The sequence below is a fragment of the Bombus pascuorum genome, chromosome 13 (genome assembly GCF_905332965.1).
Source record: "Bombus pascuorum chromosome 13, iyBomPasc1.1, whole genome shotgun sequence".
In the NCBI taxonomy this organism is placed as follows: Eukaryota; Metazoa; Arthropoda; class Insecta; order Hymenoptera; family Apidae; genus Bombus; species Bombus pascuorum.
This window is the reverse complement of record NC_083500.1, coordinates 9155009-9169770: the sequence shown is the minus strand read 5'-3', so window position 1 is coordinate 9169770 and position 14762 is coordinate 9155009. Positions and strand designations below refer to the sequence as shown.

At 38.5% G+C, this 14762-nt stretch overlaps 1 protein-coding gene across 3 annotated transcripts in view; it reads right to left on the bottom strand.

Annotated features, from left to right (window-relative positions):
• Nucleotides 1–5928: 5928 nt before the first annotated feature.
• LOC132913716 (zinc finger protein rotund-like) overlaps nucleotides 5929–14762 on the bottom strand; it is a 244776-nt gene continuing 235942 nt past the window's right edge. For all 3 annotated transcript variants that reach the window (XM_060972242.1, XM_060972241.1, XM_060972240.1), the window contains exon 6: nucleotides 5929–10272. In XM_060972242.1, the coding sequence (XP_060828225.1) occupies nucleotides 9124–10272 (1149 nt within the window). In that variant the 3' untranslated portion in view covers nucleotides 5929–9123. The remainder of the gene's footprint in view (nucleotides 10273–14762) is intronic.

Below are 14762 nucleotides of genomic sequence, written 5' to 3'. Positions count from 1 at the left end.
ATTCAGGTGGATTTCCCCTTCATTTATTAAAATATTCCGCCACTTGGTGGCCAGCGAATGTTTCTCATGTCAAGGAAAAATTGTAAAATTTCTTCTCTCCAAGCATCGTCGAAGTATTCCTCGCTGTTTAAACATTTTCAAACGGGCATCGAAATCCCGTGATCTTTGTCTGAGAATTCACCGGTCGCAGTTTACGCTGTCACTTCCTCTTCTCTTCTACGTAATTTGTAGTAACACCTGATTTCGTTTCATTCTTCGTATCCTTAAATAATATCGCTGTAAAATATCGCAAACTTTACTTTTCAAATTTCAAAACTTGCATTATCCTTACCCGCTTTACTATAAAATCTTTCTTGCATTCTGTTCGTTGTACGTTTCTATCTTTAATTTGCATCTATATTAGAAAAACAGAAACAAAAAAGAAAACTGTTATAGAACATGATATTCATTAAAAACTGTCTATATAATTTCTTAAAATTACTGGAAATATTTCACACCGATGCTATACATAATTTAACTCCGATATTCAAACGAAAGTAAAAAATACCGCCCCTTGCAAATTTACGAGATTTTACAGCAACATTAAAACCGAATCAGTCAATTTCTCTATACCTTCGAATCATTCCATTCACTTTCCCCCTCTCTCTGTCTCTCAGGTTTTCTCGATCGGCAGGGGATTAGGAAACACGGTATTCTTCGACATTCTTTCTCCATTTTTATTCTTGGGGCTCGGGCGAGGGACGATTAGAGTAAACGCGAAAAAATGTGATCTTCCGTTCGAGACTTTACAGATGTAATTCAGCGTATTTTACTTACTCTATATAAACTATTAAACAGAGTGTGTGTGTGTGTGTGTGTGTATGTGTATGTGTATGTGTATGTAGACGTCTGTATGCACGAGACCACGTGTATGTATCTGAGTATGTCTGTTTTAAAATCGTTCACGAATAACGTTGCAATCGGATCTTGATCGGTTCATCGTATCGCACTTTCGCTTCTTTCACTTCCTTCTCACGCTCTCTTTCTCTCTTATCAAACATTTAATTCATATATAATATATCTATATTATATATCTATATATATACTTTACAAACAGGAAACGATTAGACGCTAGGGCTTCACGATTGGCCCGAAAATCGCCGGGTATTCCTTTTAAAGCCGAGAATGGACCGGACAGAGGGCGTCGTTTTAATTCTTCGATTGAACTCTTTGAGAAGCTTTTCTTCGTTAATTATTACAGAAGCTCCTTTGGTTATTTGCCCCCGCGAGAGCTTCCGCGAGGCGGTTCGTTCGTAAAGCGGAAGCTGACGTGAAACTCAAACTTCGAAAAGGGATACCCGGCCTAGACGCGCGCACGCTATTGCGTATGATCGCGTCCGTTTTCTTCTCCCTTTTCTCTTTTTTTCCCCCTTTTCTCTTTTTCCCTCTTTTTTTGTTCTTTTCTTTTCTTTTAAATGGCTTAAGGATGCACTTCTTTGTAAAATACAGTAATATCCCGCGCGCGTTTCTACTACCGTATAAGTATATCCGTTTAGAGATTTGTTCTTCATATTTTTTTTTTCTTCATCTTCTTCATCTTTTTTTTTTTCTTTGTCCTCCGTAAATTTATACAATAAAATATCACAGTTCTGTTCGTACCACGCAATATAATCAATATATTGTTTTCCTTACGTTGCCTATGTGAGAGTCTCTCCATCTTTTCGACATTCTTTCGCTCTTTTGCACTTTCGTTTCTATCATACATCTTCATTTATACGGTCGTTTATTTTATTACCCAGTCGTACACGCAGACACGCACGTGTTCGTTACGCTTGTAACCCTTTCTCTCTTCGCGAAATTGACGATTATACAACGAGTATGGTTTCGTAGAAACGTTTTTAAGAAGATACTCAGTCGCTTTAACCCTGAAGAATTCGATAAATATCGAGCAGATCCGTGGGCAATGGATTACGGATAAAGTTATTATATTTATTGTTCGTTCGGTAATCGCTACATAACGTGGTAATCAAAAGGAATCGATCGGATAATCCGCAGATAATAAAGAGAAGTAAAGTCTCCCATTGTCGCCTCGCAACTATTGCCTACTCCATTTCCCACCCCCCGCCAATCGATCAAGAAACGTTTCGCAATTTTCTCGATCCACTACGTCGCTAACGATTCAATTAAAGGTAAAACAAAGTGTAACCAGTCTTTCCAATTCTCATCTCTCAGTCAAGAAAATCATTATCACAATCGAGAAGATCAATACAGTGGCCCGAGAAAGTGTTCGAACACTTGTAGAAATGTTTTATGAATATTGTGTTATATGTGCCTCATGTGTTATATGTCTAGGAAACAGTTTAGAATTTCATTAGTACCGTAATAAGATACAACTATTATAACTATACTGGTGATAAAGTGTGAAACAAATGAAACTGTATGAAACTGTACATAGAAACCGTACGAGTATATGTGTAAATATTTCGCAGAGAGCGCAAAATAAAATTTAAATAGTCAAAATAGTGGTTGTATCTATTGTTGTAAAGAAATCTTTTTTTCTTTGAAATCGTGAAAACGTATCGTAACAGAGAATAAAATTGTAAGTTAATCAATTATGAAACTTGAATTGTCTTATTATATACATAACATATGTAATCCTATGCATAGAAGTTTTCTACGGTAAATATTCAAACACTTTCTTCAACCATTGTGTACTTTCGCCTAACCCTCTTACACCCAAGATTCTCAACAATAGCTTTTTACAAAAGAATGTTCTGAAATATTCGATGAAACTATCACGTTTTATTCTATTAAGAAAATTTGAAATTTTAAACGCCTATGTACATAGTATTAAAACAGCGAAAACAGCGAAGACTGAATGAATTTACGTTTCAGGGTTAAAGGGACCCGGTGTGGAACCATAAAGAGATTTCGATTAAGAACATGCCTGTGGCCTTCTGAAAAAATCTATCCATTAATTTAATATCCATAATGCTACAGGAAAAAAGAAAATCAGCAAAGTTCGTAATTTTTTACTGTCAAATAAAATTTTTTTATTGAATGAGCGATAATTTGTTTATTCTTCGAAAGACCGCAAGCATTCCAATCATTTTTGTTCTCCATCTGTTCTTTTGGCAGACCAATTCACGTATTGTACATGACTCGACGATTTATCATTTTTTTTTTGCGTCAGTTATTCATTGCCAGAAAATGAACAAATTTTATTGAAAGGAACTGATTGTACGCGAGGATCGAAAGGATCGATGGTTCCGCAAGCGATTGATACATTCAATGTAAATTCTTAATCATTCCTTAGAAGAAAAATATTCTACGATTCTAAAGACTCTTTATCTACATTCTATTAAAATTTAACCTTTCAACAGTATCGTATTTTTCAAATGGTACAACGACAAAGAATTTAACAATTTTCGTTTCTACAACTACGAACGAAAACAAACGAGTGAACGCTTACAGCTTATTCGTCTTACTCGTGAAGCATCTATTAACAGTCCTAGTACTTCAAGAAATATTAATTTCAACGTTAATGGCGATATCCTAAGTTTATGAAAAATGAATTCTCCGATGTATTGTGAAATTGCCTTTTGTCGTGGCAGATTTTATCGTTATCCGCAAAGATCGACGTGTGATTCGCGTAAAAATCCACAAGACGCAAGAAAGGAATTTCATTTTTCGTCGACTCGAAATCAACGAGCTTGAGGAACTTGCGCTGGCGAACGATCGATCCTCCGCGTCCCTTGGTAATCTTCGTTAGTTTCCGAAAGCATAATGGACGGCATCTCACTGCAGATTTTATCGTCAAAAAAAAAAAAGAAAAAATAAAAAAAAAGGAAAAGGAAAGAAAAAGATAATGGAAGAACAGAACAGAGAGTAAACTAGTAGTAAGTACAACGATGAGAAGACAACTAAAAAGAGAAGAACAAGTGGAAAAATCTATCGTGGAAGACAAAGGGGGAAAAGATTTTTTGAGATTAGGTTCTTCTACGACGAGAAACTATCTAGAATCAGCTCTGTGACTTTAATCTGTAAATCAAATTCGCGTTGTTAAAAATATAATAGAATAAAACGGAAGAACCTCTGTTTCCTAAGAGAAATATGAGAAAAGAAACTTACTTAGGGATAAGGAGTTCCTTCACGCGATTTATGTTCGTGAAGAAGAGAAAGGAGAGGGTTCTTCGAATTGATGGGGGCTGGTGGTAGTCTCAGGGGAGGAAGATGATGACGTGACAGAAGAACACTACCAGTCTGTCACTTCCTCCGCCAAGTCAGACGTTTGTCCTTTTAATGTGACAGTTTATTAAACGAAATCATAATTATAATAATAATAATATTAATAATAATAATATTAATAAAATAATAATAAAATAATCATCAAATGGAAACTAAAGGATAGACACAAAAAAAAGATCACAATTAAAGCGCGGGGGGACCTGACGAAGACGACGACGCTCGTTATAATCACCTACAACCCCCGAATTAAAAAAAAAACAAATTTCACCACTCTCGCCCCGTCCCCACCCTCACCCTCGTGTTCAATTTCATTATCAACGAACAAAAAAGAAAAAAAAAGACGATCGCTCTCGTGTTTTTTTTTCCTTTCAGTGTTTCTTGCCCGAATACAACCGCCCCTTTTGTTCTACGATTTTTCTCGCGCGCTTTCTTCGACGTTTTCCTGTTCTCTTTGCTTCACATTCATTTAATGATCTACTATGTTTGAATCGTTTATTCTTTGTCGATGATCATAAGTCGATCTCGAAATAAACGAGAAAGAACAAACGTCGAACGAAACGAGAGACCGCGATCGGGCTCCGCTTTCCACGCGGAATTATTAATTAACACTTTTTCGTTTATTCCTTCTCATTCATTCCAGTCTTTCGTAGCATAGATTCTCTCTCTCCCATCCTCTCTCTCTTTCAAACTCTCTCTCTCTCTCCCTCTCTTTCTTCCAACCTCTTTCGCTTCTTAGTTAACAAACTAATAGTTTTAAACAACTTGAGCACAGGTGAAGCGCCGACGTGTCGCGTCTCGTGTGCCTCACTTCCTTTTTATTTATTTTTTTTTCTGTCCATAAGGAAGATGGACCTTAGAATAGAATATCGTTTATTCGTAGAAAAGGAAGTAATGGACGTAAAAACGACAAGAAAGTAAAAAGAGTTAGAGTTCAGTTAGAAAATGATAAAAATAAAAGAGAAATCTTTTTATAGCCCTGTACCTCGCGGATCGATCAAAACCGATTAAGAAGAGAGTCACGAAACGAGACATCGGCGGCGCCGTAATAAGAAATTATCTACAGTACACGTGTGTTCTTCTTCTCTCTTTTCATTCGGCATACGTCGAATTTTCGTACGTCTCGAATTTTTCTAAATAACCGGGCTCGATAAGCCACGACGATCGATGATCTTCATTTTATAGACTATCGAAATGAAAGGAAAAGAAATAACGGCGTGATAAGTAGAGAAAGAACCGATCGCCAAGGTTGATCGTACCGCGGCTTCGTAGAACGAAAACGCGCTCTTAAGAGAAAGAAAAATTATCGTAAATAACTTTGGGCAACGATTGCTTGCTTTTTCTTTTAACTTCACTCTTATTCGAACATTCTCACATTCATTCCCTTTATTCCACTCGCACGATTTTCACTTCTTTAATTATATTCGTGTTAGACAAGGTACTTAGAATATCTTCAGTAGAGTCTATATCCTCTTGCTCTCTTTTTTTCCCTTACGCACCTACCGAATATCGATCAATTAATTAATTAATAATAATAATATATAATATTTATTTATTCATTTATTTATATTTATATATTTATATATTTATATATATAATAACTATGTACATGGAGGTTCTCCGTACCGTTCTCTTTTTCTCTGTGCGCCTGTATGGTTGCTCGCGTTCCAACCCTATCTTACACCTTCTTACATGCTCGCCTACTCTTTCTCTCTCCCTCTCTCTCTCCCCTTTCTCTCTGCTCCTAGTTATCTTTTTAATTCCCTATTATCTCCGTTACTTTCGCATTTATTATTTCGTGGCACTGTCGTCGACCTACCCTAAATCTCTCTTGCACCCTCACTCACTCGCGTCCTTTCCTTTTTCTCGCTGAAAAAAAGCTATTCACACGATTTGTGCCCTCATGTAATGTGTGTGTACGCGTGTAACTCCTATTTAAATGGTGCGTGCGATGCTTTGACTCCCACTTTTTTTTTTTTTGTCTTTTCCTTCTCCTCTACCACCCACTCGCCCAACTATTTTTCTTTTCCTCCACTATCCATTCACCTATCTCTTTTCCTTCTCCTCTGAAACCCACTCGCCCAACTCTTTTCCTTTTTCTTCACCATCCACTCGCCCAACTCTTTTCTTCTTCCTTCACCATCCACTTGCCTATCTCTTTTCCTTCTTTTCTGCCACCCACTCGTCCAACTCTTTTCCTTTTCCTTCACTATCCATTCACCTATCTCTTTTTCTTCCCCTCTATCACCCACTCGCCTAACTACATACACAGACACATGCACACACATACACAGAAGAGTTTCTGGCATGCTCAGACACACACAAACACACACATTCGCTTCGTTAATTATCCCGTTGCGAACGAAACGTCCACTCGACCTAGAAAGGTGTGCCCATCCCCCCGCACCGGTTCCAGGGGGTGAGCCACCCCTTGGAAAATAGCTCTACTCCACGACACGATTTCTCCTGGCTTTGCTATTCCCTCTTACGTACGATGCTCCTGGGAGGCAGGAACACGAAAAGAACGGAACTAACCGCGGTCCCATCGATTCTCGCCGGTTATACTCATTTTCATCTCTTCCTCTAATCGTGGATGAGACTTTCAAGCGATTTTCGAGTTTTAACCGCCAATTGATATTATTAGATCGTAGGTAATAGTTTCGATTAAATATTTAATTAAATATTTAATTTCGAAGTATTTTTTTTTTAATTTCAATTTGTAATCTTCGTATTGTTTTATGTCATAGATAGTTAACTATCATAGTTATCTATGAACCAATAATGTCTGTTGAAAATTAATTTTCGAATAGTATCGTTGCATCATAAATGACTATGATTCACGTTGGATTACTAAAATTTAGGATTTTTAATTTCATTTTGTATTCTACGTTCTCCGTTACGTTCTCAATATTAGATAATCCAATTCGAAATTGCCATGGACCTCAATGATACCAATTAAGAGACTTTTACAATAGAAAATGTAATGAAAATTGAATGAAACGGATTGCACGTGTTGATCTACGAAATAATTGCTTTAAAACTACGTTTCTGCTATATTACAAGATTTTTTCATTGAATGTACAGGACGAGTTTCAAAAAGCGATTGGTTTCGTGATTGCTGCAATTTTTAGAACTATTTTCTAAATTCCTGGGAAATTATCGCATTGAACTCGCTCTCTGGAAGGATATTTTAATAAGATAACCTTCGAGGTGATTCTTTGTACATCTGTACGATATTCTCGTTGTACAATGTTGTACGCGATCATACACTAATGAATTCTATAGCGATGAATTTAAATGCGAAATAAAAAAAAAAAGGAAGCAGTCATATCGAAGAATATTTAATATTCATGCTACGTATATCAAATACGTGTAACAAAACCACAACATTGTTTGCACATTAAATACCAAAAAATCTACCACAAATCACTGATCCAACGAAATTACGAAAATCCCAGTTAAACAACCCCATTCTACAACTTTCATAATAACAAAACCTTATTCAAACTACAAAATTCAGCCAGATTAAAATCACTTTCCAATATCAGTAACACCATAAATCGATGGGACCAACGGATGATTAAGTATCAATAGAAAGAAAAGAAGACTTAGGAGGACTGTTAAACTTGAAGTAGAACGTTAACCTAAGGAGATCTCTGGGGTGGATTGCAGAGGGAGGATGAAAGTATTCGCTTGGAACTGAAGAAGGACGTCTCTCGAAAGTAGTTTCGCTAGGAAATGTGGTAAATTCGAGTGGAGAGTTCAGGATAGTCGGATGGCTATTCGCCATGGATAATCGGAGGGAACATCGAGAAACATGCTCGTCGATTATCGTTCCAAGTTATTTTCTAGCTAACTACGAACGTGAAAGTTAATCAGCGGCGTGGTTAAACGCTTGGTTATATTGGGAGGACTTCGATCGCAAATCGATTTTGCCGATTCTCGGCGGATTGATAGGAAGTTACCCGATCGATACCACATCGAACAGGGTACTTTCTAATATTTGTTCTTCATGCATGAATGACCAGTAGCACTGAAACGATTAAAAGTCGCCAAATCGATTTGCACTCGACTCGTGAAATGTTTTTCGACAAGATTAATGTTCCTCGATGGAAATAACGGTAGGGTACTTCTTTTCTGATCGAGTCGTCGATCTTTCGCTGTTTAGATACGTTTGCGATCGTTTTCATTAACAGTTCCAGGCTGTTATCTGATGAGATAAAATCGTTTAAGATTGTACAAGAAAATGAAGAATTTCTTTCTTTAAGTTATCTGATCTTCCAAATATAGAATATTCTATATATTATTCGTTATTTTCAATTATTTAGATTTACGTAAATGGGTCTGTTTTCTATAGTTTTGATTAACTAATCAAAGAGATCGTTTAAAGAGTAAACAAAACGCAGTATTTCTTTTTTAAATAGGTATCCCATCTTTGAGATATATATTCATGTATATTTATGCTTATACGTGTAAGCGATTCCTGTTAAACCAAAATGTATAAAAATATACAATTGTTGTTTTACAAACTGACTATTATCGCACAGCGAATAACTACCCCCAGCACCATCCTAAATAAAGACAGGAACCCTACACAAAATCACTCTTGATCAGGCTGCATGCACACACCGCAAACAGTTTTCAGAATGTCCCATAGAAATTAAATGCTAAAAGAAGTGTAAGGGCGAAACGTAGGAGCAGCGAATGTTTGATAGAGGTTCCCCTTTCGAACAAACTCATAACGAGATGTAAAATATCATACAAACATCCTGGACCCTGTAAAGATCGCGGGAAAAATAGGACATAGGGACGAGGTACAGGTATAGACGAAGAAGAAAAAAAGAAATCGAGGAGAAGTAGCAAATAGTTTTTGTTCCTAATCTCCGCGACCAGCCGGAGTTACTGTTTCTCCTTGAGTCCACCGAGGAGAGCGTGGCTCTCCATTGTCGCGCTTAGGTTGCTCAGATTGCTCAGGTTCCCTAGGTTTCCCAAGTTCCCGAGATTTCCAAGGTTGGGTTGGTGCGCGTAGTTCCTGATTTGATGGAGACTGATCAACTGGTTCGGGAAGGAGGTCGCGTTCTGGTTGCTGGTCGTGCCTGACGTGACCCCAGACGAGGATGACGCCGGCGAGGATTTCTGCGTTGTGTTGAAGGCCTCGTAGAGATACGGCCTGGAGGCTGGATGATGGCTGCCAGGGTAGTGCAAATGGTTCAGTGGATTCAGTGGATGTTGCATGGAGGAGATGGAGTTTATCGAGATCGACGAGATCGGCGTAAATGCCGAGCTACTGTTTGGGTGATGGTTGGCGCCCGGTTGAGGGGTCTGTTGCCTCGAATCGTTCTCGATGGACTCGCCACGGTGTCCGTGGCCAGGTAATAGCATCTCCGGGTTCTGATTTTGATGGTAGTCGGTGTGGTGATGAGGCAGTCGGTCGTGTAGATCGCTGATCACCGAGTCTGGGCTGACTTTCGGCCAATAGTGGTCTTGATGATGAGCCGCCATTGCGTGGATCGACGGCCTGAGCCCCGTACCGATTATCGGCGGTCTCTTGTCCGTCCTCTCCGCATGTTTCTGCATGTGCTTCGCCAGATAGGTCTCCTGGGTGTAACTCTTGCCGCAGTACTGGCAGATGTGCGTTTTAAGGTGCTTCGACTCCTTGTGCTTCGGTATGTGCTCGAGCAGGCTGGGCTCGTCGGAGAAGCACTTGTAGCAGGAGTTACACTTGTACGGCTTGTCGGTCTGGTGGCAGCGGGAGTGGCTCTGTAGGTTGCTCAGCTGGCTGAACGCCTTCGTGCAGCCTGGATGCCGGCACTTGTACGGTTTGTCACCGGTGTGCGTGCGGATGTGCTGCTGTAGGTGGCTCAGTTGGGTGAACTTCCGCTGGCAAATCTCGCAGCGGTACGGCTTGATGCCCAGGTGGATCCTGGTGTGCTGGGACAGGTACGAGGAGTTCGCGAACGCCTTCGAGCACTGGGTGCATTTGTATGGCTTCGCCTCGCGCATGTGGATCTGCGTGTGGAGCTGCAGGTCCGCCTTGCTACCGAAGATCTGCAAGTCACAAATAAATACCATTTTAGGTTAACTTATTATCCCAAATTTTAAGAGGGTTTGGAAAATAGGCGGTAGCTACAAAGAGTATTTGCACATATTCTTATTTTCTACTTATAAAGCGTTTTATTTAGCATTTAAATGATACGAAGTTTCATATAATTGGACTTAATTAATTAATGTATATAAATACTGTAATAAATACGACAGTATATAAATATCTTTTTCTGCTACTCTAAATATAAAAGGAAAAATAGACATTGGAAGATTGAATACATTTACAGTAGGACGCATAAGTATTCATTAACCTATTCGATTTTTCCAACGAGTTATAATATCACATACGATTACCAATTTCTACAAATGTTCCTCTTAAAGGCTAAATGTGAATGTGGAAGAGAAACTATAATATCATAGTTTCATTTGGTGGAAAAACCTAATCGGCCTAATTAAAATTCATTTATCCCATGAATCGTCGACAGAACCGGAAGCTCCATTCAACATCAAGGAGTTAAAGTCTACCGCTGGAGCTGCAGAAATCTTGAACATATTTATGTAATGGACATAAAATTCTATTTTATAAGAACGTAAACGGGAAAATGTAGCATACAAAGTTGCATTTAATTGAAAATCCTAATGGAACCAATTAAAATCTACCTAATCTAATCAGTCAACGATAGAACTGGAAACACTTTGAGCACCAGCTCAAAGTCTACCGCTGGAACTTCGGAACTGTGTTGAAAAAAGTTATATCCTCAGAAACGTGTAACGGCGGTAGCCTTTTTCGCGGCGTCTATTGCGCCGCGATTAACCGAATAATGAAAGAGAGCCGATCTACAGGTGAAGGGGTTCCATCGTCGTCTGGACAGTCCGGTCTCCTTCCATCCGTGTGGCCGGTCGTTCTGCTTCCTCCTCCTCTCTCTTGGAGACGGCGCATTAGTCGAGAGCCGCGGTATATTTATAAATAAATAAATGTAAACGAGGACTGGCAGTAGCCAGAGCATACGTGTAAACCGGGGAGAGGATGACCTTGTCTATCATGGCCTAGCCTCCAGGCATACCTGACTGACTGGCTTTAGCTACCGCATAGAGATATCTCTCTTTCTCCCTCTTTTTCTCTCTTAATTCCCCACTTCCACGTCTTCTTATTTCATCTCTGTCCGTCTTTTGCCTTCCTCTCCGCCCCTTTTTGTTCCTGCCCCTCTCGGTGTATCTCGGCTCCTCTTTGTACGGTAGTTCGTTCGTCGGTAGCCTTAAATACCTCTTCTTTTTTTCTTCTTTCTCCTGTTTCTTCTTTTTATTCCTCTCTCGTCCCCCCTTCTTCATCATGCAGGATAGCGAAGGAAAAGAGCAACGTCGCTCATTACCGCTCCTCCTGATTCCTGTCGGTATCAATATTGACTCGGCCGGTGTTCTAATTTGTCCGATCTAATTGATACCCAGAGAAGGAAACGGATTCCGAGCCGGTGTTTCTCGCGTGGAAACAAAGTCGCGCGGCTTCCGGTCATTCCACGAACCATCGGGGCTTGCAATTTTTGTTCGGACCGGTTTCCACCGGCGTTCAGACTACCGAATCCTCATTAGACTCTGCTGTCTCATTCTTTCATTCCCTAATATCGCTCCGCATTCCTAATTTTTATTTCTGCTCGACTAGAGATCATTGGTATGCGATGCTGAACGCCATCGAATCTTCATTACACTCTTGTTCCCTTAATTTTGTTCATTCTTTCGACACCTCTAATTTCCATTTTTCATAGTGATTAAAAATTATTTATTCGCAAATCTCGTGTTTCGCGGTGGATTTCTTCATTGTGTATCGATAAAGCAAGAATCATTGAGAATATATTACACGAAGAAAAGGAGAGAAAGCTTCAGGATAATAAGTAATTTCGCTTTTTAATAGTAATCAAAGATTATTCGTGTTTTGATCAATTTTTTCATGACTTTTTCTTACATGGCGTATCGATACATCGAAGATCATTGAGATTAAGAGAGGCACGGAAGAAAAGATAGAAAGCAACAAGTAATTTACTCGGGTCACGAGATTCCATCCTGAAGTTACGACGATGCGTGTTCGAAACTTCTTGGAAGTCGAGCGGTGCTATGTGAACGATCAGGGGACGGAGGGTATCGCACCAGGACGACGCGAAGAATTGTGGAAACTATCCTGGACACGCGAGGAACGGCGTAGAGGCGGTCAGTTTCCTGGCTGATCGCGGATCGCTCGAGATTGTTACGTAAAACGACGGATTCCTTTCTCGGATCACTCTGTGCCACGCCCCGGGATCACAGCTACGATCCGTGGCCTTCCGAGGATCATACTGTTCCGTCCATGTCGATGCTCTTGCTTAATAATCGCGTTTAATCATTCATAGACACGCAATCAACTTCTCTGGATTCGATAAGTTAAACTCGAGCGGTGGATAAACTGGAAATGTTCTTTTGAAGGCAATGAATCGGTCCTATACTTAATTTGGTTGACGATGATGTTACACTTTGATTGATTTGTAGTAAGAATATGTGAATTTTATGATAGGAGCATAAACTAATAGGAAATTAACGATTAGGAGCAACGCTCATTATATTTTTTTTCAATGTGGCAAGTCATATTTGCTAGTAATAGAATTAAAGAATTAACATTTATCGTCTTCTTGTAGATTCGGCAAATATACAACTCCGAAATTTTGAACAATTTGTAGCAGAATTATGTACGTATGAATTTAAGATTAAGTTAACTACATGACTCATTGATGTACAAATTGATTTTAGTAATAGCTGCTGGAATTAATAGTGTTGGTTTCTCGAACCATTTAGAAGACCCTTCTCCATCCGATTCGCAGTTTGAAGAAGTTTCACAATGTTTGAGAATTACGACCGCCAATTTTGTTATTACACAATAGCTATTAAAAATCAATTTTATCGTGTTGTAACATGCTATCGTACATAACTGTAATGGTAATAAAGAGAAGAATCCGTAAATTTAATGAAGTTTGTAACAACCAACGTCATTTTTGTGGTTGCTTAAGTTTCAAAATAACTGTAACGTGTAACAAAATAACTGCAATAAAGAGTAAGATCGTGGAAAATTCTTTCATCCATAATTCTACAAATAATACACACCCCGTAAAATGAAAAAAGCAAGTTTAAAAAATAAGTAAGTTTCTGAGTACTTTTGAGCCGTACCATATACTTAGGTGTACATCTGTTCTTTTATGATTTATCTGCTAGATCCATGTTATTTGATTTCCTTACAGAACTTTCTATATCTTCGATTTCATTTTGCAACATCACGCTTCTATTTTACATGTTTTATGATAATTCTTAGATAAAGCGCCTGCTCGTTAGTTCTTGTTTAACTCAAACAGTTCGATCTTGGTAACTTCAATGGCTCTCGTTCGAAGTTTGTCAGAAAATCATCGGCCAGATTAACGAGTTTCTTGAGATAAAAACGTCATCTTGTTTCCAAGAGTCGTCTTCGAAAGAATCCTGGTCGCGAATTAGGTCAAACTTGTCACCGAAAAGAAACTTGAGCAGATTATCCTGCGAGTCAGTCGCAACATCGTCCAGCAGAAGTGTCAGAGCAGCCTCCAGGCGGGAAGCTTGTGTTCGTGGATCGAACCGTTACGAATTTTTATAACCGTTATGATAATAATTTATATCCAATCGAACAGACCAAGAGAACCAATCGATTAGTATTGTTGTACCTAAAGCTTCTACCTCCCGAAGTCTTCGATCGGAAATTTAACCTTCAAGCTACGATATTCTATGTATAATGGAATAGAATGTTCGATATAGGATTCGATTTTTAGTTCACGTGTTATGCAAATGTACTTTTGTTCGCTGTGATAAATATGGAAGCATCGAAATGAATATTACTATTTCTTTCACTACTGTTATTTTAAAATTTTGATCTATGTCGTGTGTGTTAATTAAAATTTATTTCGTGCTTGTTGAATTCGTTTTAATATTCTTCAAAAATTTAATGTGATTTGAAGGATGTATATATTACGAAAAGATAAAGTTTTCGGAATACTTATTACTATCATCTATTGTCTACTTAATTTAGATATTTAATTCAGATGCGATAATGGCTTCATGAAATTATTACGAATGGTTGAAAAACAGCGCGACAGGTTAGAATAAATGCAAATCTGTTTTTCTCGTTTCCCTCGCATATTTCAAGAATAGTATTAGAAGATAATTACAATAGTGCGAAGATTAAAGCAATAGCCGACCTCGATTCGAATCCATAACTTTAATTCAAACCCAGTTTACTTCATTCGACGCATAATTGCTCGCAACTAGACTACAGATTTTTATGCGTTTATGATGACGAATGTATAAATTATCCAAAGTGGAGTACTCGCCATAATTTTTTAGTAAATGAGATAAATTACCAGATAGATTTAATTTCTGAAATTCTTTTTATAAAAATATGTGAACTGTGATCAAAATCCGCAGTTTACTCATAATTTGTTTCCATCATCGAT